At 29.7% G+C, this 27,706-nt stretch overlaps 1 protein-coding gene across 5 annotated transcripts in view; it reads right to left on the bottom strand.

The window, feature by feature from the left end:
- The window catches only part of LOC112690129 (WD repeat-containing protein 47), a 60,479-nt gene that overhangs the window by 26,497 nt on the left and 6,276 nt on the right, over nucleotides 1–27,706 (bottom strand). The window contains exon 1 of one of the 5 annotated variants that reach the window (XM_025564061.1): nucleotides 21,208–22,136. The exons of 2 other annotated variants lie outside the window; for them this stretch is intronic. In XM_025564061.1, coding sequence (XP_025419846.1) covers nucleotides 21,208–22,035 — 828 coding nt within the window. In that variant the 5' untranslated portion in view covers nucleotides 22,036–22,136. Of the gene's footprint in view, nucleotides 1–259; nucleotides 956–16,035; nucleotides 16,414–21,207; nucleotides 22,137–27,706 lie in introns of those variants that run through there. 2 more of the 5 variants (XM_025564063.1, XM_025564062.1) reach the window with 2 other exon arrangements.

The following is a 27,706-nucleotide window of genomic DNA, read 5'->3' as shown; positions in this document are numbered from 1 at the left end:
TATACGATTTTTATTCGAGCATTTTTTTTTTTTTTTTAAACAAATCAATGAAAGAAAAGCGCGATAGATGCATTGTTTTAAGGTATACCGAAAAACATACGGTTTAAGAATAATAATGTTGTGTTCCGTTTTTAAATCGGGACTCTGCTGGTGGGGAAACCCGACAACATTTGCTCGTTAGAGTACAGTGAGGGAGGGAAGACAAAAATGAAAATGTCTGTAAGTAAAAATATACCAACAACGCGGTCGGTTGGCTTACGTGACGGAAAAACTCAAAGTTTTTCGAAAAGACAGCGGCGTCGCGGGCCGACAGCAGACTTTCCATGGACCTACGCTTCCACGCGTGCCTGTTCTCCTTGCCCGACACCTTCATTTTGCGTCTGGGGTTCCCGTAGTGACAGCTTTTCTCGTACACGCCGCGGTGACCTGCACCACCGACCACTGCGGTAGCCGCATCGTCCAGTTCGACGACGCGCAACAGATTTTCCAACGACCTGGACGGCCGGGGCCTGACATACGCGCACCGCCTCTGCTGCTCCACGTAATGCTGCTGGTACTGGTACTGCTGGTACGGCTGAAGATTGTGTCGCGTCTGCGCCGGACCCGACGGGTTTTGCGGTCGTCCGGACGCGCAACACCGGTACGGGCAGCCGGCACCATTACGGGCAGGCAGAGGCGGCGGTGGCCCGCGGTGTTGGTGCAGGTGCTGTTGGTGGTTGCGGACGGTCAACGGGCCTGCGGTCGATCGCGGCGGAGCACTGCACGAACACGGTGCAGCGATCACGAAACACGTACCGGCCGGCGCAGTCTCACGACGGTAACGCGGAGCCGCAGCCGTCGGAGTGGTCGTCGTCTGTTGTGGCACCGCGGCCACCGCGGACGATACGACATTTTGTTGCGCGGACGGTGGACGGTAAACGGGCGGCCACGCGCGTCTCATCGTAGTCACTGAATGTTGACGGTTGCACGCGAGTCCGCGTAACACGGCGAACTCGTCGACCGATTCCCCTACTACGTCTGTGTTCGCTCGGTGGCCTTGAGGAAGGGGAAGCGCGCGACGGCTGGGCGCCAGGATCCACTGCAGTCAGGGGAAGGGCGACAAGAGTCCGATTATTCCCACTGCGAAAGCCGATCGTGTGTTACGCATCTCGGCGACACAAAACCACGTAAACGTTGAAACTAATACCGTGGAGATATTACGTTTTTTTTGCAGGAAATAATTCGCATTGTGTTTTTCCGTACGGAAATTCCGTTTGATGTCTTGTGGTTTTAGAGAAAACGTAATCCCCTAAATCTACTTTGATTACACCGAGTGGTCATGGTTATCGACCAAAACCTTCAAGTTTCTTATGCCTTTCATGTCAGAGGAATATCTGTCTTGCATCTTGGCGGAATACTGCAGAACGTCTCTTTATCGTTACGAAGAGTTTATCTACTTCATACGTAAGCAGGAATTGGTAACAAGATTTTTTTTGTTTAAAATATATGTTAACAACTAAATCATGGTTATGTTTATCTCTGCGATGACACTAAATCTCTGTACGTTGTCCACGTTACGGGTATACATGAAAACTTGTCCGAAATATTACTATCAGTCCGCGTGCATTCCTCCTTTTCGGGCCGCAGTCTTCATCGTATATGGAAAACATTCCGATTTATCGTTTAATAGGGCGCATTGTCTTCGTGTGGACTAACGATTAAAAAATGATACTTATAATCAGTATACAGTTTACACCTGATCGGTTATCGATACATCAAATATATAAACTAGGTAAGTATAGTATTTTTATAGTTTATGAGTATAAAAACTAATAGGTGTGACGTTTCGCTATTTATTCCAACCAGTGTCGTAGAACATGGGAACAACCGCGTGTGCGTGTTTATAAAATAGGTGAATCGTGTATTTTCCGTCTGACTATATTACATAAAGACGTGTGACGTTCTAGAGTGTGGTGGGCCCGCGAAGACTTATTCGTGAATGACGCGGTTTTATAAGGCACTAATGTCATTTACTGTAAACCGTTACTGTCGCGATGCGCAGTATGTACATAGTATTGCCCTGTAGCGACTTGTTTATTGGAGACACAATCAAGTATACGCCGTGCTCTCAAATCAATAATCAAAAACGCAATTCTATTAAGGGCATCACCGTTTATTTTAGTCGATTGCATACATAATACGAGTTATTATAACGAGTACATATAACCATATACTAATAAATCATGGAGAAATCTTTCGTAAATCATAATTTATCACTCAAACTTGCTTTTACAATACATTTTTGTTTAATTGGAAACGAAACCAAATACTTCAAGATCACAAAATTAAATTACAAATACACGCGTTTCATTGATAATATTTGGAAGAAATATTGACAAGAAATAATGCGATATATTATTCATTCAGTCAGTTTAATAAAAAACGAAACCAAAAGTTTTACATTGAAGTGGTTAAAACTTGATAAAATATATAACTGTCAACCGAATGACTCAACTAATTTTACACAAAACAACTGGCAGCTAAAAACTTTAGTAAATAGTTCATGCGCTCATATTAATGAATATTAAATCCATTAACTATTATTAATTGAATCGTACATAATTCTTTGATTTTATAATATTATGTTGGTTTAGAGGTTAATTATACTACTGAGCTTCGGTGTGTATACACTTTATATTAGAGACTCACGTATGTATATGTGTTTCATAGACGTGATTCTTACAAGGCACACATGATTTAATTGATACATTTAATATTCAATACAGTATACAAGATTATATAATGTCTAAGCGCTACCACAATGTTACTATATTTTTAATAAAATACTAAAATACGTTTTTACAGTGATTAATTCGGTATAGATTATTGTTATAAGCTACATTACGTTATATTGCATTTATTACGTAATTCTTACTCTAATCGAAGTCGAGTTGAATTTTTCTACGGAAACAATACGAGTATAAGCATAACGCAATATAAAATTTAAAATAAAACGTCATAGAGACTCTAAATTTGATTATATCTTAATAAAACACATATTAACGTTAATAATCGCATAACGATGAGTGCTACTCACAACCTAGAGGACCTGCCGTTTAATTTATGGCGCGAGATATTATTTGGAGTGTGACAACCACAAAGCTAGCGTAACGATGAGGAAAGTCACGAGACCAACCGATTGCGTCCACCGCACTAAAATTTAACTATAACAATAATAATACTTCATGTACAGGTAATATATGCAACAGAGGATAATGAGCTCTCATTTTCATGAGATCGCCGTACTCGTTGAGTGTTGTGGATAATTGGTTTTAATACATAAATTATTTTTAAATTGATTTATGTAAAACAATAACTATGAGTCAATAGTTAGGAAGATAAATAGAATATAAAAATAAAAACGGTTAGAAACGCTGTATATTAAAATTTATTAAAAAAGAAATATTATTGCATAAAAATGATATAATATGCATTCGATACATAAGAATTTATATAATTAAGAGATAATATACAAGTGATTATTAAGTGATTTGTAGTATAACTAAGTTTAAGAGTAGTGCAAGAGGGGGAAATTATTTTTTACTTCTGGTACTCTAAAATAGAATTTAAAAATCATATATAATATTATAATTGTAAAGAAAATTATGTAGATTATTACTAGGGTGGCCAAAGTTTGAAATCCCTAAACCTGAATATTATATAAAATTACGGTTTTTTTTTTTTTTTTTTATGTAATGTTCATATGGAAACAAAAATTATTATTTTTGTTTCCATTTGCATATAATTATAATTATATCATTTTGTAATTTAAATATTTTTAGCTAATACAAAAATACATTATTATTATGTATAACCATAATATAATGTACAATATTATTCTATTTATTAATATTAAATAGTACGAAATTAAATGTTATGTTCGCTCAGCTTATATTAACCGGGACAAACTGAATAATCGGCCGGAGCACCGGGACATACCTTTAAAACCGGGACTGTCCCGGTTGTTAAACCAAGACGAATTGCAAGCCTATTTACATATATACGTATATATACATACATACATATATTCATCTCAGTGCGAGACCTATCATTAATTAATCGCCGTAAGAAATAAAGAAATACGAAAGTAAGTTTATAACTCTCCGCCACTCCTCCACATTTAATAATATTTTGTTTTGACAAAATGTGATACTGCAAAAGAGTAGTAATTCGAGTAATTCGTTAAAAATAATTATTGATTTAAACTATTTCTATTCGCACTACTATCAAAAGTTTAAATTTAAAATATTTACATTAATTATGCCCGTTATGTTATCTCGTGCAAGATGTGACGTACAAAAAACAAATCCATGACATAAAGAAGCAGTACGCAACATTTTTCAATCCACGACTCACAAATTAATTTATTTCGATGAGGCGGGTCTTCCCTTTCTTTCTATTCCCTTCCTTCCTTTCATCTTTTGTATAATATATACATACTTAATGTATACAACAATTTTATTCGTATTTAAATCATTAATTTTAGACAATTTTAATATTAATTATATTTAATTAATCAAAAACATAAAAAAAAAATCTAAAATCTAAAAGTGAAGTTATATAAAGTAATATACAGAATATATAACTTTTTCATTTGGTGTTAAATTTTTGGCGATTCTCTTAGAGGTCGTGGCCCCCAAGTTGTGCACCACTAACATATGCAATTAAATCACAAGCTTCAAAAACTTAAATAAAATAAATTAAAAAAAAATACTTAAAAATAGACATAAATCGTCAATACGCATAAATATATACGAGAACCTACCTATCAAAACGAATCGTAGTGCTATTACCAAACAAACAATACACCTCGTCGGTTAAATAAAAGCACGAATATGTGCATAAAATCTTACCAAAACGTTTCATAACAGCTTTAATTTATTATAGAAATATTGATTTGAGTACTACAAAAATTAGAACATAATGACTCTGTTAATCATAACCGATTATGAATGTATAGAATTTTTTTTAAAATACATGTTTGTAAATAAGATTCGTTTGTTTTTATGTCAAAAATAAAATGTATTCAATAAAAAATGCAAAACTTCTAGTTTACATGAGACTCCACGGTCAGGTGAGATACAAGGACGGGTGAATGATATTGGTATATTGGTATTTTAAATTGGAAACCAATGTATGAACCATTGTTCTTGAAAAAACGATTCTAAAATAAAGAAATCCACAGAATCAAAGTGGTAAATTTTACTTATTTTTTATTTATTTTACATTAGTCTTTTGCAAATTTTAAGAAAACTATTGGAAATTTAACTCTAAAGAACCAACTAGACAATATTTCTTATCAAAATCATTCCATGATAGTGATGAACTGAGGAATCCTTCTGGTCAAATAGTGTAATACACAGACAAAAAAAAAATCAAACTAAACTTCTATTCGATATTTAAATTTTTTTTTTTTTTATTTACAAAGAAAATCTTTTAAAATGTTTGCAATAGATTTTTAATGACTTACAATAATGTTAGGAATTTCAATGATTTTTGTCGTTTTGTTAAAATTTAATATTCAAACCAATAATTAAAGTATGAAAAACATTATATCGGATTTTCAAGACTTTTTATCCAAACCAAAATAATTTTTTCTAAATTTTTAAAAAAACATAACATTTTGAAATATTTATAAATAACGCAAAAAATAGTTATTTTTATAATATTTTTAAAATTATACTATATATAGATTTTTTAACTAAATTAACTACTTTATTATATAGTATCATTATGCTTTCAGTAAAAATTTAAAGTCTCTAGAACTATTATTTTTTGAGTCACGACGAAAAAAGAAATGGATTTTGTCAATAATTGGTATGTTACGAACATAAATGTAGCAGATTTTTTGTAATTTTTCGTCTGTTTTTTCAACTAACGGAAAACTGAACAACAATTCAGATAGTACAGAAAACATTGATTGATAATGAATGATAAAACTTTATCTACTATAATACTTCATTCATAGATGAATGATAATAATTTTTTATTTCAAAAAATAAAAGAAGCCTATTTTATATTTTACTTTTTATTTGGTAATTATTGGAGCAATCTTCTGGAACGAAATCTAGTACATAAACAAAAAACACACCCTTCATGCTAAAACCAATACACTCTGCATTTCACTCAGAATGTATAATCTGTTATTATTTTTATAAAATTTATAAAAATAAATAAATATATTTAATATATATTTGTTGTTTAGGTTACACATTTTAATATTTAAAAATAATTAAAAGGAAAATATTGTTTCATTCACGTGATAAACAATAAATGTATTTAAATTACGAATCGCTTATTTTTACAGTTAGTACATATAAAATACAACATATATACAACAGACAAACGTATTGAATACATATAATATTTATAGTAGACAAACGATGTACTCGTATATTAAAAGTTGAATGTCATTCTTCTGTTAAAGTCTCCCGGATATTTTGCACGGTATATTACATAAAATAACTATAACCAGTGGTAATAATGATACACTAGGATCATTTCGTAACACTTCGATGATTTATAGTTTTCATGTTACAAAAAAATTAACCATCATCAATGTGTAATTTACACATTTAAGACTTTTTTAAAAAAAAAATATTCAAACACTATACCTACAATTTAAATTTTTCTCTACCGACTTCTACGTAATATTTTCAAATAATAAAATGAATTGAAACAATCACATAGTTATTAGTTATGTTTTAACTGTAAAATAAATTATCATTATGATTACAGATCATTATACTATATTAATAATAAATTTGAGTTACAATAATATGTTGTTGTAATGTTCTTGGTTATAAATATTATATTTGGAATGAGATAATTCAAATTATTTTTCAAATTTCAAAACAAACAGCAGCAGTAGCAAAATTCACCTACCGTTAAAATTCAAATTATTAAAGGCTTAATGTATTGAAACTCTAGATCAAAAGATTTACTAAAAATATTACTTGTAGATGGCTTAAAAAAGTTGAATATAAACCATAATGCTCACGGAAATTTTTTATGGTAAAAATTACAATACATTATCAAGAAAACTTGAAACAAATTTTGATATCTATTAATATACAATGGTAAATAAAATTTTTAATTTATAAAGAGAAAGAGTAAATATTTTTAAACCGAACGATTAAAAATTAAAAAATATTGATGGAGTTTATGGTATGTGTTTAAATTGAACAAGGATGTAGTATAAAAGATATATTTAGAATTCTTCAGTAAAATAAATGTGAATAAACGATGGTCTTGTAAAACAGTTTCTGGATGATCTTAACTTCAAAATGCTTACACAATTGTATAATCATCAAAATTTAATTTTAAAGAACATACATAAACAAATAAACACTAACTTATAAGTAAGATTAATATTAAATGGAAATATGTATTCTGACAACCATTAAAAAATATATTAATGCCCCTGTACATAAAACTGATACAACATATTATACAGCACTGTAACAGAATAATTGAAAATAAATACGAATTCCGACAGTGATGAAGCTTAAGATACTATAATAAAAATATATACATTACATTGTATGCATAGTTGCAACTAATAGAGTCATATTAGCTTAGACACTAAGCACTATGCCTAGGGCCTACGAAAATATGTGGCTACAATTTTTTTGTAATATTTTATGTTTTGTTTTTATAATTATCATAAGTTAATGTACAATCGGTATGACTATATACGTTTACATAACAAGCAGAGACGGATCTAAAAATATTCAAGGGGGAGGGGCTGATTTGTATTTATAGAAAGAGAAAATACATAAGTTTAATACATAAATATGTATATAAGTTATATTTTAAAATTATAAAATATCAAAAATTAATAAGTTCATTAGTCTTTTTACAAATCTTAAATTTAAAATAAAACTATTAAGTATTTAATACATACTTATCCCTAAGCTCTTTCCTTGGATTTGGAACAGAGAACAAGTAAAATATTATGTATAAAAGTTGACAGGCAAAAATAATTATTTTACTCGTATACCATATTTCTCAATGTTTTTGTTATCGTAATTCATAAATCAACTATTAGGAAAAATAAATTATCTTTATTATCGGTACTTGCAAATGAACACGAATTGCTTCAAAAAATCGAAACCGAAAAAGTAATTTAATCATTTTTAAACAAAAAATTTCGCAAAATAATTTTATAACTATAAATTTATATTTACGTAATATAGGTACTATACTATTATTATTTATTATTGTTTATGTCACAATTCTTTTTGTTTTATACTTAAATACGAGGGTTACACGACTGTGTAAAATAGTAAAAAAAAAAAAGGAGTTTTTTATGGTATTTGATAAAACATTCTATAATAAATTGTTTTTATTATTTTATTTCTTTAAATTGTTATTATATAAAAATTTTTGTTTGATTCTTACATTGTAAATATTTTTGTTTTTAAAAGTTTCACATGAAGATTCAACATTTCATCTGCCAAAGAGAAGGTTTTTTTTTAACCATTTAAATATTGAAAACGGCTACACCGTATTAGCACTAAAAGACTATGCCTTGAGGCTAGATACCAAGGGCCTGCGATAGTATTAATCCGGGTCTGTATACAACTTGTTTTTCGTACACCGTTGTTATTTAACCTCAGTCATTTGTATCATTACTGTGGTTCGTGAATAATAAATATATAATTATATTGATAAATAATGTATTACAAAGAAATTACACATTTTGTAGATGTTTTGAAGTTTTTAGTAAATTTTAAATATAAATCATGATTAACTATAGGCGGAAATGCTAAAAACTGTATATTAATTTTAAAAAACGACATTAAATTAGACACTATCAAAAAAATTTTAAATTAGGATACATTTCCAAACATATACAAACTGTTATTATTATATGTAAGTAGTTCTAACCATACCGATAAATTCTGCAACATACTAGCGATCCTTTTTTTGTATGAGATACATTAAAAATTGATCGAGAACATCAATGATACAAAAGCGATTTTCAAACCTGACCTTTATAAATATTGAGAGGGATTTGGTCTAATAATACAAATAATAATAACATAATAGAAAAGTATAATATATTAAAAATCCGACGATTAAAGAATAAAAATAGATAAATAAATAAATATTTTATAACAATTATTTATATATATTTATTGATTATAAAATTAGTATATAGTATTTCATGTAAAATTGAATCCAACAGCCACTATTTTTCATAAAAATTCGTACTACACATATTTTAATGTACAATGATATGATACAAAGCACCCCTCTATCCCACTTCCATATCATTATAATTTTTAGTACAATACCAGTAAAAATTTTTAGTAATAGTTCTTTTTTAATAATCAATTTGCACAATTTACAATTTAACTAAATAACTACCAATCTGTTATTATTTTTTAAACTGAAAATATACTTATGTTTATAAATCTAAAAAATATTTACAAATTATTAATTTTAATGTGGGATACATAATTTTAAATTTAATAGATATACTCGTATTTAAGTCCTCATCAAATGTCTTGCTTAAACTGATTTCCTGAAAAACACCTTCATGGTAGTCTTATTTATAAGTATTTATTAGGTACACACTTCCAATTTCAGGCTACACACTTTGTGTCAGGGTTCACTATGATTGTTTAATGTAATACTTTTCAAATTTAATTAAATTCTTGGTATTAATAAATACAATCCTAAGAAAACAATATTAAAAAATGATAAATCTGTTATTTACATAAAAATTGTGTTGTTTTTACATACGTTCTGGAGGTTTTATATAAAAATAAATATCATATTGATAACATAAATAATAAAATAATTTTTCACGATACATTAATAATACAAAATATAATTTAAGGAAAAATTATAAAACAATGTAATATACTAAGAATTTATTTGTTAAACAATTTCGAATAATATAACAATCAATAAACTTTATAAAAACAAATAATAATAATTACAGCTCAGGAATTTAAGCATTTGCATAATTTTCGGTTAATATATAGAAGAAACCAAACGCATAACAAGTTTGTTTTGTGATACAAGGATTTCAAATTTAAAAATGTTTATTGCATATTTTAGGTTATTTTTTCTTCACATGCTATTGTACAAATTTATTCATTTTAATTAGGTTATTTATAATCAAACATATTTTAAATATACTCCCATCACATCGGTAAACGTAGAAAGATCATTTTCCGCCTATAAAACTTTACTAACAAATAATAGATCTTTCAAAGTCAAGAACATAAAAAAAATTATAATCCAGTTTAACGCAAGTAAGCACATAATTAGAATTATAAAATAAAAATTATTTTAGAAAACATAAAAATATACTTAGGTGTAAAAATTTATTGAATTAATTTTAATTGCTAAGTATTAAAGACGCTGAATGTTAAAAAAATCCTAAGACATTCTATTCAACAGTTTAGCCCTTTATTTAATAAAGTATGTATAAGATATATATTTATTCAAATTTAATTTGTATAATTACGGTTTTTAAAATTAAAATAAACACATATTTTAATATTTTTTTTATACATATGTATACGCATATTTTTATGATTTTAAGCACATAAGGCCCCGAACCCTGATAATAATAATGAAAAGTAAAATTTGCAAATTATTTAAACCGTATTCATTTTGATTATAATTTTATAATTATTATAATAACCTAAATTCATAATATCCAGTTTATTTTATAGTAGTACAAATTGTATTTAGTACATGATTAAATATAACAAAACCTAAAATATTTTAAAATATACATACAGAATAAAATTATAGTTTTGTTGAAACATTAGCAACATTATGTATTAGTACCTATTACGAACAGTAGTGTAAGTTTTTATTGCCCTTTTGAAAATATCTTATAGTAACACGATATAACAGGTTTTATTGAAGATATTTTTATTTCTTATGGTTATAAGTTAATTTAATTAAATAGGATTTTGAGTTCAATGTTTTCTTCAATTTCTGTGTATAATGTATATCCTGTATTTAAATTAATATTAAAAATAGGTAATAAGGTATGTATTTCTATTTTTAATATGAGATTTTGAGATTCAGATGTTGACGAATTCTTTGAGAATATAAATTATACAGTGCGTTATAGCCGTGGGCCACCGTAGAAAATTTATCAGGGAGAGGGGGGGCATAATTAAATCTAACACCAAAAAGTATATTAAAAAAAAAAAAAAGTATTCTTAGCAAACAATAAAATATGTCAGAATTGTACACACTTTAATCGTTATCAAATAAAAACTGAAGTCTTCGCAATTGTTTGATTGCAAACCTTGTTATTAACCGCTCGATTAATTTTTACCAAGAGGGGGGGGGGGAAATTCCTCGTCTTTCCCTCCCCCTCTGGACGCCCACGGTTATAGCTTAACGGTAGGGCTCGGAAGTTGTTGCATTTGCATGTTTTTTTTGCACGATTGGATTTATTGCTAAGTGAGCTAGAAATTTGTTCCAAGACACTACGAAAACCATATCAAAAATTTATAGTGCATATTTTTGCATATTTAGTGATTTTTAGATTTTATAGCATATTTCTTAACTTTACAATTTCTTAGAGCATATTTTATGATTTTTGAAGATTCAGAATGGAAAATCGAAAAATAAAAAATTAATTCATTCATATTGAGAGAACTTTCTTAATATTCTTGTATTGTATTTTTCAAATTTCCATTTGACATTAAAAACAATGTTTTTCTCCTATTGGTTTATATAATATACATATATTTATAAATTATAATTACTGCTAGCTTCATCTAAAATAAAATATTATACAAATATCAAATAGGAGCAGCTGCTATCGAAATACAATGATTTTCTATAACTATTTTTCTAGGAAATAATGATTATTGAACATTCTACTAGTGCATTTTATTTTATTCAAGTAACATTTTTAATGCTATTTTATTATTATTATTATTTTTTTAAATTATGATTAAAATTTAAAAATCAAAATTATTTTTATTACTTTGCTTTTTCTATATTTATAATTTTATAAAATATTTGTGCAAATGAAAATTTTGTGTACAATAATAAAATATAACATAAGTGCATATTTTTAGAGCATATTTGTACTTTTTTAAGCGCATAAGTGCATGCATATATAGTATTTTTTAAGTGCATTAAGTTCCGAGCCCTACTTATAGGTCACACGTAATTTTAACCGTATAATATTCAAATTTGAATAGAACAATTTGTAAACCGTACTGTTTAATTAAACATACTAAGAAAATTTCAAAATTTTAACTTCATCAGTTCGCAAACAAGGATGAATATGGACTTTTTTTTAATACTGTCCCTATTTTTTCAGAACTTAAATTAGTTTAACAATTTTGAATTATTAAATTTTAATATACTAAAAAAAAAATCTAGCTAAGATCGCACCTACTTAAGATCCGTATTTCTCCTGATCTGACATGATTCGGCGTTTTCGACCATCGATATCGGATGTCGTCCAGTATGAATGTCTGAATGTCTACAGTGAGTCCGATATAATCCGTTTTACTGTATTCTACGGAGGAAACTGCTGCAGTGAAGACACGACATGATTGATACTGAAGACAATTTTTATGATGGTTTTTACTGGTTTTTACTTCTAAAGAGACGTAGAACAAAGACTTAGGCCAATGAATTCAATTTAGATCGATCGAAAGGAGAATTTTTCACAACTTGCATATGTATGTGGAATCAACCAGATAAATTCAAAGAGTAACATGCTGTATTAGCATATCCTTGTAAACTTTCCACGTAATTTTGATCAAATTTGCTTGATTTTTTTTTATAAAATTTATAACAAACATAATTGATTGGCCGTCAGATCGGATAGTGTCAGGTGTGTCGTTGAATCCGAAGGTTCGTTTTAACTTTGATTATAAATAGTATTTATAATCAATGGTTTTAATTATAGGAGAAATACGGATCTAATGTAAATGCAGCCTAAAGCATATTAAGTATAAATTAAAATTATGAATAAAATAAGCAAATGAAAATGCTTGGTTATGTTTTTAAGTGCAATACAGAAAATATTTTAAAGCTTTCTTAAAATGTACACAAACGTCAACTATAGAATAAAAAAACTCAATTAAAATTAAATGCTGTATATCTGAAATGTATTTTATTACCTTTAATTTATTGTGTACCATAGGACAATTGTGAACTCGGCCTGTGTTTTTTTCAGGTAAAAATAATTTAGGTGTAAACTCGGCCCGGATAAAAATGTACATATAATTTTCTTATACTTTTGAGAACCATTTAGCATTACCCAGAGGATACCACGAGAAGGCTTTGTATATATTCCTTTTAACATACCACTTACTTGTAGATCTTGCACGTCAGGTACATTGTTTACAGCACTACAAAAAAATTTGTTTAGCCTACTACATATATCCTCAGTTCCTTTGCGTTAGGCCACGATGGTAGCACATTATCGTTGTAGTACTTGATCCCTGATAGGTTCATGCAGATGATCACCATTTTTCTCCGTAATATCAATATTTATTCCAAACGTTTTTAAAAAAGTTATACATTTGCAGTTTATACATCGCCATTTTATTTCACCTGTAAATATTATCGGGCCAAGATTACAACCGACCTTTTTTATTACCTGAAATTTCCGGGCCGAGTTTACAATCTACCTACTTAATTACCTAAAATTTTCGGGGCCGAATTTACAACAAAAAAGGTAATTGCGGGCCCAGTTTACAATTGTCCGTATCATAAAGTAGAGATCGCAGTTAAGTCATAAATCAAATAAATAATTAACTTCAACTTCACCAACTGTGTGATAAAATTTTATTAAATTAAAAAACCTAAAATTAAAAAATACGAAAACTACACAATCAGGTAATTATATTATTAAAAATATACATTTTATTTATAAATTCATATAAAATTGTATTAAGTAACATCGAATATAACTTTCTTTGACCTTATCTGACTTTCAGTACCCAACATTTTAATAAATCCACAAACATAACTTTCACAGTTCATATTTTACTACACCAAGTAGGTAACCTCTGACTTCATGTTGAATAATACTTATATAATAACTCAACAATAACGCGATATCATACTTGAGGTCGTCTTTGTTTAGGTTATCGTTTTTTATCCTGTTTTTTACTAAATAATTGTAAAAAAGGTAAATATAAAATTTATTGTAGCAAAATATCATAACAAACTAATATTTTTTACTGAAACTATATTCTATAGCTTAAGTTTTTCAAGGATCTTAAATTATTCATCAATTTATAATCTAAATACAATTCAGGTTAATGCATCAAATTATCATTAAAAGTGTGTAAAAAAACTTTTAAGTTATACTTAAAAACAATGATTCCCCTAATATTAAAATTGATTTTTAAACGAATGATTATTAAACAATTAAAAGCCCAACACTTATTTGCATATTTATGTTAAATTGTACTCGTATAATATAGTCAATGGATTCAACTTAGGGGAAAAGCTAATTCAAATATTCCTACAAATAATATATGTAATAAATTAAGTATATTAGTTCACGTTCTACGATTTAATTGCTTTGAGTGAAAAATAACACTTTATAATTCACAAAGAAAAACTATTATTTATCAAAATGAAATTACTTTTTTATCAACAATTTTCAATTTTTAAACTTCAAATTAATCTTCTTAGATGTTTATAAACTTCATTAATAGATAATCATGAAACATGATTTAAAAATGTATGAATTTACAACATAATTCATCATATAAAATATAATAAACTTTAAAGTAAACAAAAATATTGAAAATAATAACAAAGAAATTAAAAAATGTTTTACAAAAATATTTACACATTTTCTGTATATGACTATTGTAATAATAAACGATACATTCTCCAAATATAATTACTTATATTTTATACCAAAATGAAAGTACCATAAAGTAAACTAACAAGATTAAAAAACAATATATGCATTACTATTAAATAAAATATGTAGTTATAGAAAATTATGATAATAAATGCATATTGTAACGTAAAGAATTAAATAGTATAATATAAAACATTTAAAGTAATATTTATTAAATAAACTATCTCGTATACTTCATAATTTTACAAACGGCTTATTAATATCAAAATTATATATACATATAATTATTAAACTATGTCGGTTAAGCACAATAAAATGTAAACAATTATAACATTAAATTGGTTTGAATCAACTTTAACTTACTATAACACGCATTTGTTATTTTTTTTATTAGACGCAAATGAACATGCGTAAGTCTAAATTGAAATTTTTGTTGAACAACACGAATACTTCGTTATGAGTATGTCCAAAAACCGATATTATAAATTATATTTATTACCGAAAAAAATCGAGAGATTGTTTTGCAACCTAAACGAATTAATATTGTGCAACTGCGAAAACAAAAAATATCCTAATCCATAAACAACTATTAGTTCATCAGTTTAAGCGACCCAACTAAATTTAGTCATAACATGAGTTACAGTAACATAAACAATTCGTATTACTCTGAACCTACGCGTACAATGTAACATGTACATCACAACGATAAACTATTTATGCACTAGGAATATATTTGGATAAATTCGATTGACAAAAATATATCAAAAAAGCATATAATTTATTTATTTTTTTGCTTTCAACGAGTGCCGGACATTTTTTCACCGTATATTACTTTTAGAGAATATGAATACAAGGTACTGACTAACGTAAATATGTATACCTAATCCAATTTTACATACCAGTATGACTGTAATTGTATCATTATGCTGCTGTCGTATGTGTAAACTACACGAATCAATAACACTTGAGTACATTTATAGTGCACACAATGAATTTAACTAACGTTTACACGTAAATTATAATATGTCAACAATAATGTTTTGTACGTATAGGTATGTAACGTACAGGTCGCATATGTGTTCAGTGTCGAAAAAATTATTAACAAATCGCAAAGATAATATTATATGCTACGGAATTTCGAAAACGTGAATAATTATTACCTGCATTGAACGCTAGAACAGATTCGACACCGGCTGATGATAAATATGAAAACTCCGATGCAGCTGGTACATAGGAATTCACAAAAAAAAAAAAAATCTAGATCAGATACGACAAACAACTGTTAAAATATCGTCATCGCGCCGAACACGACGGCTTCGTATTACTCGAAAACGGATTTAAACGTTATGATCAGGCAAAAAGTGTTGGACACGGCAAACGAACTAGGAAGAGACGTACCTACAACAGCAGTTTGTTAATACAGCGGCGGGTACGCGCGGCAATACGAAACGCAAGACGGAACCAACGCGCGTTTACTGAGGAAAACAACGCGGGCAAAAACTCTGGTCAGGTCGACTGATCATCGGAGTGTTCTACTTTCTTTCGGAGGAAGAACTATTCCTATCGCAACGACGGCAACAACAGTATTACGCGCGTTCGGGTAAAGCGGAGTGTGGGGCTACTATATTCTACCCGGACCGTGGTAATAGTTGCAGTATTACACAGCAATAACAGTGGTCTAACGTGATAAATAATAACATCGATACATGTATAGTACACAAATGTACACAAATGCGATACGATATACGCTCAAACGGTATGTTTATACCGTTGGCTGTTATCACGTCGTTGTATCCAGTCCGCACGTCACTAATTGAGCGGTAGCGCATTACACGTACCGTACAGTGTTATTTACCTACCTGTAATAAAACGTTGCGAGTAGTTTCGGAAACGGGATTCGTGTGAGGTGGGGAGATGGGCGATGTTTACGACCCTGTGCCGCGGCCAGTCTGGACTTGAGCCTATATCGTTAGCGGGCACTTACGGTCGTTAAAAAGAGAGAAAAGTTAAAATTAACCCAGGTACATCCAGGTATTTACAGCTGTGTGTCGATTAATATTATTATTACTATTTCGGAGTGCCGGTGAGCCGCGTGTGTTTATGCGTGAAATTTAAATCATTTCACTATGGTTTAGGAATACCCGGGGGTACGATGCACGGGGGGACCCGTTGTTTCTCGAAAACAACACGAAAAAATAAACCGGTTTTTATATGTGGTAACGAAGGAGATCCGCTACGAGTATAAGGTTCCGTTAAGACGAAATAAAATAAAATACCTATTTTATACATTGCCGCCGATGAACGTTATTGTTTGAACACGTTGGTATGCCGAATAAGTCTATTTGTTTTCATTTCACTCAAGAAAAAATCAAAAGTATCGGCTGTGATTTGGTTAAAAAAAATAATTTTTTAAAGAATTTACAATTTTTTTATTGTAATTTAATAATTTAATACATATTATATAAACTCAAATGTGAATTGATAAAATATATATGTACTTTTAGCGGAGTATTATTTCGAAAAACATGCGTTTGTTCTAACGGACCCTGTATGTATACTACGACCGAGACGATTTCGGTGTATTTAAAGTTTTGGTAATACACGGAATACGAGTAAAATTACTAATTAATATTAGGAAATGTTTATTCCGAACTGAAGATATCACCATATAAAGCGTTTCGAAAGAACTATTTCAACATATGTTTATGGATCGATACAAGTACACATTACTACGCGGTAGTGATTAAGATAAAAGCAAACAAATTTTTGTTTTCTACATGTTTCCGTAATACTACGTAATCCTTGACCAACGTTAATTAGTTATAAATTTACGGTCACAATACGCGTATGCGCTCATAGGTGTGGAAGTCATGTGGGCTAATTGGAAGGACATTGCAATCGCCTATACACATACCACGCATCTTCGTATGGCATAGGCCTTGAGTGAACCTTGATGACGACGGAAAGTCGTCGTTGTTATAAACACCACGTATCCAAAAATACGGGGGTCGCATGAAATAGATATTTATATATAGAACATGGATTTTGAAAGCATTTGCTTTTTTTCTATTACTCTAAAACGAAGCTATGTCAGTTACAAATTCAATTTATATTATTTAAAATAAAATGCACATTTTTTTTTTTGCATTTTTTATATATTAATGCTTTTTTGGGTATTTTTGGGTACTTTTTTTTGATTCTAAATTACATTTTTTCAAAATATGTTTTAAATAAACATATTTGAAATGTTAATATTTATTTTTATATTATATAATGTGTTCCAAATTTTGTTCAATAATTTCTTGACAACCTTTTCCCGTGTGTTCAATTTTTCATGTATCGTATAGTATGTAGTAGATTAATTTATCTTGAAACGAAAATGAACACAAAAATATGCTCTTGCTCAGGAAATTATTTACCACAGAATTACAGTTTAATTTTCGTTGTAACACCGTATAGTCATTTACAAAGTGTCGAGAGTTATTAATTTTTAATTTTTTTTAAACCTATTTTTAATGGTTTTTTTTTAAGATTTATATAGCTTTATTGCTTTTTTTGAGTATTTTTCTTTAGTTTTTTATTGCTGTAAAATCCATATTCTATAATTTTTTAAAACGATCACAAAAAAACGGTAAAATTGTCTAGATTACGAAATGTAAAACGTAAAACGTCAAAATCTTAATCATGGAAATAAAATTAATATAAATGTTAATTGTATTTATTGTTAATTATATAAATACATATTGATAGATATTGGGACTCTTCTAATGTAATATGAACTAGAGTAAAAATAGTAATGTATGTAAACTAAACAAAAAATTAGGTCGAAATAAAAAAAGTATAATGTAGAATGGTAGAATTATTTTATGTGGGAAGAATAAAATAATGATATAAGTACACTTTTTATTATTTTTAATTACTTAAAAATATGAAAGGTACAAAATAATTTGTTTTTAATTTTATATGGACATACACATTATAATTTTTAAAAAAATGTTTTGGTTCAACTTTTTTTAAATAATTTTATTGTTATATAATTATAATTGTTGTATAATTATTTATTTTATTGATTAAATATCTAACTGTATTATATTAACTAATTATAGCTGACCATAATCAGTTTAATAATTAAGTTTTAGAAAAAAAAATTAAATAAATGTTGTCAGTGGAATATAGATCTCTATATGTAGGTATTGCAGATACAATACCTAATTTAGGTGATGGACGGGAGTACATTGTACCAGTGATTTAAGATGTACAAGATAACAATCTGGAATTTGGATAAAAGACTGTATCAAAATTGCAGTTATAACTGAATATGCTCAACATTTATTTCAGTTATATATAAATTTTATATATAAGTAATACCATATGAAACAGGCATTGGTGCCACTGGTCGCTATCGTACGGAATGTTAATAACCACAATGAAAAGTATTTTCATATTTTTAAGAAATAATTATTGATATTTAATGTTATTCCAATTATTAAAACAAATTAGCAAATTATAAACCATATTTTAATATAAAAACATAGTTCGAAAAATAAATATGCATACTAGTCTTGGTGTTAAACTGAAATAACAATTTATTATCAACTCATTATCTAGAAAAAACAATAATATTACAAATAAATAGTTTAAACGTTTAGTATAAACATAATTTTGAACATTTTAGTAATACTTTAGGTTTATATTTACGGCAACACAAATACCAATTTGTATATTATGTAATTTTGTTTTCAAGGTCAGATAAGATTCACAAAAGCGGGAAATTATTATACAATTAATGAGCTATTCAATTAGTAAATATTAATTTTAATTCACATCTTAACAAATAATTTACTATATCATAATAGATAATATGATAGGTTCACGAAATAGAGTATTCTAAATTTATTTGTCGAAATATAGTTTGAGAAAAACAATGTCATCAAAATAACATATTTTATAGGATAAGATAACTCATAAGTCTTTTTGTACATATAGCGATATCATATAATGGAGATTTATAATAACATTGGCCGAAGACTGGTAAGAACTAAAAGATATACTAAATAGAATGTATGCGTGCAACGAGCCAATGACCCAAAAATAATTTTTCGACTGTTGTCCAGAAGCGCGAACACATTCACGTAAATAATAAATTGATGTTGTCAACGTTTTATTAAAAGAGTATATCCAGTGATTATAATGCGTCACAAATAAAGAACAACAAAAGAATGATATAATAATAAATAATAAAACGTATAATGTAACGTCTCTCATTCGCCATGTATAAAATGAAGTAGATCTCATTGTTCACAGCACTCAAGGATTTTCAGGACTTTAAAGTACGCATATAATATATATACATAGACGTACAGAAGCAAAACCAATGTTGAAAAAAGTTGTTAATATGAAATAATATAATTACAAATTGTTTGATTAAAACCTCTTGGGGAACTACCGAACTCTCAGAGTACACGCTCCGCCGCAAACACCAGCTGCAAGAAGGACATTAAATCGGATAGAACACGACATTTTCTCACCAAAACCGTTCATTATAAGGTTATAATACAATTCAGTAGATCTATGAGATGACAATTTTCTTCTATTTTGGCATAATTAGCATTATTTCTCCAAAACGCGTGACAATATAAATTATAAACTATCTGATATCTTAGTATTAAGTCACGTACAATGGAAACAAGTACCGAATTGTACAGTATCACCCACCGACAAACATATTCATAACACACAACTGTATATTAAGGTGTCTTTTATTTAATTATAGATGATATTTTTAAAATTTTTGTTAGTTTCATTATAATTTTTCTATAATTTATTTATATATATTGTGGACAGACTACTATTGGAATTAAAATAATATGCTAATATATTCAATAATAACTTTAGAACCCTGAACTCTACTTCACAGAAAGCGTTTTAATATTCATCATTTCTTATTCAACATAATTTTTAGCGGGACCCTAAAAGCAAGAAGCCCGGAACAAGTATACCGCTCATCCACCCCTTATTATACGTATATACAATATATACTTAACTGTTTATATAAACTATAAAAAAATTAAATAACGTATAATATAATAATATGTATATTATGTGTAATAAATCGTAATAACGTATTTAAATTTTGCAAATAATATTTAAAGCTTTTTAAAAACTGAACATTTAATATTTTAGAAAAATTACAATCTTGACATTTTTCTAGACATCTTTTTTTATGGTCCCAGTGCAACAATCTCCCTAACTCCCACCATCTTAATTTGCCTATGGTCATAGTCCGTTGGCAAGTACACGGATAACGTTCTAACCGCGGCAACACGACTTACCCGGGTTTCTTCCCAGATCGGATCCTCGCAACCGGCTGACGAACCGGACGAGCCCCTGCGGTTGCTTGGATCCCACGAGTTCCTGCGCAACGAGTCCAGCGAGTCGGTAGAGAACCGGCGCCAGGCTGGCACTGCGGATGAGTCTTTGCGGCCAGTCGCCGCTGAATCACGGCGCAGCACCACAGAGCCACCGGCGGCCGTGGACGATGTAGGCGGCGGCGAGGACAGCGAGTCGCGGCGAGTAGAGCTGATAGAATCGCGGCGCAACGACGACGTGGACGATGCTAACGAGTCTCGGCGCAACGAGGACGGGAACGAGGATGGATGGTGGCACAGAGTGTCGCGGCCCGGCGAACCTAGCACGATGGAGTCGCGGCGGCGCATGCTGGCCGCCGGTATGGACGCGGGTACAGAATCACGCCTGGGCACCGCGGCCACGGCGGCCGCGGCGCCAGAGACCACGCTACCACGGTGATGCTGATGTTGGTGCAGGTGTTCAGACTTGCGGCGGCCGACGACGCCGTGCACATCGCAGTCAGCGGTCACGGCGAAGTGCACTTTTTCCACGGACGCTCTCTTGGTCTTGGCTGGCTCGATACCCGGGCCGTCATTGAGCTTCACGTCATCGAACAAAGCCTCGAGCCTCTTCAGCGCAGCCGCGGTGGCCGTCATTTCTGTAACGTCCGAATGTACAGCAGCAACAAAAACAACAACAACGGTGACACACGACAACAATAACAAGACGAAACGAGACGACGTCAACGTGGTACGACAATCACATGCGCGTGCACCGGTTACGCGAGCACTATTGAAGGTCCGCGCGACCATCAGAACAATCGTTGTAGTCGTCGGCGGCGGCGGCCCCACCAACGACCATATTGGGCTCGGTGCGCTGCTGCTTCAGGTGGTTCCGTGTGCGTTTACATCGCTGCGAGTGTCACGTATGACGCATAACATTGTTGCGCCTCGACTCTAAGGTTCCGATAACGACTCCAACGTGTGGTGTTAAACGTCCGAACAGCGCCATTATACGAGCACAACACCATCGTCGTTCCCAATCGCGATACACGTCAACGTAACTAGCGCGCAACCGTCGTCCGACCGACCATCGAACGTCCAGCAACCGCCACCGTCGTTCGACGCACACAAAAGGTAACAACCACTTGCACTAAGTAGACATCTTCGCTGGATTTAGGGATGCGTAGGGATTTTCTCCACAGGGTTCACCTAACATACCGTGTCTATTTCATTCGTCCGAATACCCACGCGGTTGTCTTCATCGTTGGCAATCGTTTCAAATAGAAATAAAATACGTAAATTCCTCACGGTCATTAATTTGTACAACTACATATCGTTCTACAATAGAATATGTCACGATTCTTTTATAATTAACTTACTTACTAACTTACTTTATAATCGATAACTCTCAATGGTCGGCAACTGGACCTTCAACGTATCTTACTCAAACGTATTAGATACTTTTTTAACGATTAATAAAGGAATATTATAATAAATTCAGCATTCTTATTAGATTTTATGTGACTCAGATTATAGTTTTCTCATAACAAAATAATTTTTTTTTCTGAAACCCGTTTGTTTATTATTTTATTCTTCGGGACTACAATATAAATTACCCTTCGGGCCCTGATATGACCAATAACTTTTATTGATTGTATAACTGACCTGTTAGTCAAAAGCATATACTCGATTTAAAATAATAAGAATTTCAATCACAAATATTGTCACTTGAATTTATATTCGTTTTGAACGAATTAAGTGAAAACTTTAACATCTATGTTATAATATATTAAATATACTAAAACTTAATTTTAAATATTCTGGAATTACAAACAAACCACCAATTTTCCATATTATTGAAGAATTGCTAGAGATTTTCGACACCTAAAATATCTTCTTTTTTTTTTTTTTGAGGAAGTTAAGCAAACAACAGCATATACTAACCCGGTACACATCAAACATTTACTGTGGGCGCAACTATGAATAAATGTTCAAGTGTCAAGATATCCTCCTCCTTTAGTATTATTTATGTAAAATGGTTATTCACTAAAATGATTTATTCAATATTAAATTTGTTAATCGTCACTAGTATTTTATAACTTCGAAAAAATCATAGTTTCGCCACTAGGTTCCGGTATAAGATATACCACATAATACCGCTGCAGTGTACTGTTAAATATTCAGATTTTATGTTCCAACAAGCGACGTTTGTTTTGACAAGCTGGCACGCCTTGACCGTAAATAGATTTGCAATAAAGGTGTATATTATAATTACCATATACTAAAGCGTAACAATTAAATATGATATGAGGCGGAGAGAAAAAATTCGGACACACGGCAAAACTCCAAACGAGCCCTTAGAGCGAGCAATGCGTCGTTGATTAGGTACAGTAAAACCTCATTAAGACGCTCTCGCTTAATACGCCATCCCGCTTAATATGTGGATTTTTCCCGGTCCCAGGTACTTGTACACTTTTAACATTGAAAAAAACCCGCTTAATAAGCCACCGCATAATACGTAATCCCGCATAATACGCTTTAATTTCTGGCTTCTCAAACATTTTAAAATTGAAAAAAACCCGATTAATACATTCAGCGATAAGAATTTTATTAAAACGTTTATCTGTTATCGATAGAGAAATTGATATTTATTATTAACATTAAAGTTTTAAAACAAAAATACCGTAAGAAATTAGTTCAACGGTATTTACGAGAAATGGAATCATTTACTACGTTTATATGATAGCGTTAAAACGGTTTGAAACTAAACCGTTTTAATATTATTTAAAACGGTTAAAGCTTAAACAGTTTTTAGGTGTTTATATACGAACAAATATAAATCGGTTTTATAAATATTTTATAAACCCTTTTAAATTTAATATTTTTACTCCATGACTTTATTCGTTTGTTCCAAGAGAATACTTGATAATTGATTTGATTTGATTCAAATTTTCTTATTAGATAATAATATGGTTTATTCATTTTGTTATAAAATACAAATTTACAATAGTTATAAATTATGACAAAATATAAATTAATTGTTTCAATTCTTGCTGAATTAAAACGCAGAAGATTGACAGCTGAAGTGCGAAGAAAAAAAGTGTTTAAAATGATATCATAACTACTAAAAGAAAGTTATTAAAACATAAAATGTTGTTAATATTTGCTACTATTTGTTCAACAGTTTTATTGTATCCTAAAGCTGTCATTTCTAATTGAACAGCTCCCGAAATCTACATGACAAAAATATATTTACAAACATACTGAAGTTGAGACTTAAAGATAACAAATATTTATTACTTCTCCATTTCTATATCTTTTTCCATCCAAAGCAGACATTATATTTTTTTCTTTGAAAATTGCTATTAAATCTTTCACTTCTTTATCTGACCAAGAAATTCTCTTTCGTTTTTTCGGTGTCGGAGATGCCATTTTTCATGCACTGTTATTAATCAACTTATCTAATAGCTAATAGGTAATTACTAAAAACGAATTAATTACACGGTAGGTATTGAATTTTTTTTACTTTAGTTAACTACATTAACTACAAAGTAGTTAACTTCCGTTTCCCGTACCGTATTAAATATTAAAAATATATTAATATATATAAAACAAAATCTGATAACACAAGTGATAACACAATGAATGCAAAACATATCCCGCGTTTATATGTACATTTGATAAACCGATTTAAGCACATAAAACGGTTTTAAATTCTTAAACTACATAGTGCGAGCGTTTTAACTTTTAAAACGGTTTACAGTTTTCAAACCGTTTTTAAGTGTTTACATGACATTAAAGCGTTTTAATTTCAAAACGGTTTAGTTTCAAACCGTTTTAACGCCATCATATAAACGTAGTATATAACCGATGAAGAAATCCCCAAAATCAATGTTTTAGATGCTATTCATTATGTTTCAATCGCGTGGGATGAGATAAAACCAGAAGTAATTAAAAACTGTTTCAACAAAGTCTACTTTGGTAACGTCTCACAAGAAGATCCCCACATTTTGAACTCAGACGAATTTTGGGACTTTGAAGAAGCTTATCCAGGCTACACATCCATTGACGACCAATTGATAACGAACGAGGCCCTAGAACTTGAAGAAATTATCAATCAGGCTACAGTTAACGATGAACCAGATGAGCCTAATGAAGATGAGGAAGAATACTTTACACCACTTCCGTCAATCGCTAGTACTGTACAATCAATATCTACATTGAGACAGGCACTCTCTGCAACTGATGGCTCTGAAAACATGCTTCTATATCTAGGTAGGATGGAAAATTTCTTATTGAATAATTATAGAAATAATGTACTAAAACAACCAACCATTACCACTTTTTTTGATCCAAAAAATAATAATTAAAAAATATGTTCCTAATAATAATTTTTTTGTATGTATATTTGATGTTTTTTTTTTATTAATTTTAAATATGTACAACTTATGTTACTGAGTAATACATAAAAAATCACATTATAAAAACTTTTCTTATTTATTTTATCTATTATTACATTTAAACCACTTTTAATAGGCGGGATATCGCCTATAACGCTATCCCGCATAATGCGCGGTTTTACGATTTCCCCTTCGAGAGCGTCTTAACGAGGTTTTACTGTACTTGCTTTCCAAGCCGTACTTATATATCTCCGCGCCCACTGAGAAAATACAATACATTGTAGGTTTGACACTTTCGCTAAATTCTATCATCTTGTACGTAAAAGTGAACAGCGCGGCAGCCCAAAAGAGCGCTTATAATTTTTATGGAACGTCCGGTAACTTTTATTATCGCGAAAAAAACGATTATATTTCACTATTATATAATGCGTCTTAATTCAAATGATTAACATGCAGTGCACATATACATTCAATGATCTACAATATATAAATAAATCTATAACTAAATTGAACCTAAATATAAAATGCAATATGTTTTAATATTTTTATGTTATATAGACGGGCACAGAATTTTTATTCAAGGTAAAAAGAGTGAATAATACAATATTATACACATTATACTTCGCCAACGACGCTTACAAACTTTTTGAATTAATTTTTCAAAAAAATAGAAGGGGAACGATTATAATAATTAGAGCATAATATTTTTACTGCTTGTGTTTACAGCAGTGGTGGTTTTATTAGGGGAATAGTTGGACCCCCTTTCAGTCATGTAAATATTTGTAACCAGTATAAAACTGTATTGACAGTTTACTAAAAATCGTTTTGGCGATCATTTTAGATCAAAAGAACGATTTTAAACCAAATAAGACGAGTTTGATCAATTTATATACATCTAAAAATGACTAAAAAACCTTTAAAAGCTTTTCTAACTTTTGCGAATAAACGATATAATAAAAATATTTAATCGACGTTTACAAAAAAAAAAAAAAAATAAGTAAACATGAAAATTTAAATTTACTATAAATAGACCAAAAAATCTTTTAGAAATTATATCATTCAAAGCGATATAAGCATTAAGTGAACATTTCAAGTTTCTATAGCTATGATTTTTTGAGTACAGTGAAAACAAAAATTCGATTTTGTTGAAAACAAATATGCAATCAATTTTGACGTTCCTTTATAACTTTTCGTCAGCCTTTCGTAATTACTAAAATAATTGTTGAGAAATGAATAAAATGGTAAAATGAGTAAAAATAATTACCAGACAATAATTTTACTAGAAACTTCTTATAATTGTGATGTTCAGAAAATTAATTTAAATATAAATTTTATTTAATTATAAATGACACTGGTCTAAATCGAGAATGGGGATACAAAAATAAACAGCCTATATACAAATAAAAGACGGTAGAGGTTTGAATCTCGAATTCAGTTGAAGTTTTTTACAATTTTTTTAAAAATAAATAATTTAATTAACATTAATAAAATAATTAAAATAATTATTTTATGATAAAATATATAAATACGAACATATCTTATTTTAAATTTAAAAATTATTTCAACAACTCATGTTTTTTGAAATTAAGATAAATATATAATCAATATACATAAAATCAAAGTAAAATAATCTACAAATAAATACTTATATGATAAAATACTATGCAAATCACATATATTTATTTCCAAGACCATTGAGGTTTCAAGACTATACTAAGGCTTGGTTATTTAAATACTAATAATTAATAAAGTTAATAAAGAAAATACAGTCAATGCAAATACCATAATAATTGTCAACACAGATTATTATTTAAGAAATTGAGATTGGATATATTACTTAAATTTATTTATACGTAGCTTATACATTTATCCACTTAATAATCATATAGGTAGAGTTATATTTATTAAGATATACTACTATTTAAGAAAGAGAAGCAACTTTTGTTTAGAAGACAAAAGACATAGCATACTATTCAATAGTTATATTTTTACATCTTTGCTCATTACTTTTTTAATTTATTGATATTCATCAACTCTTTTTTTCGCACGATACCAATTTTACAATAGTAAACAAGGCGAGC

The sequence above is a fragment of the Sipha flava genome, unplaced genomic scaffold (assembly GCF_003268045.1).
Source record: "Sipha flava isolate LNK unplaced genomic scaffold, YSA_version1 48_pilon_pilon, whole genome shotgun sequence".
In the NCBI taxonomy this organism is placed as follows: Eukaryota; Metazoa; Arthropoda; class Insecta; order Hemiptera; family Aphididae; genus Sipha; species Sipha flava.
Note: the sequence above shows the minus strand (reverse complement) of the source record. Positions and strands in the feature narration are given on the sequence as shown.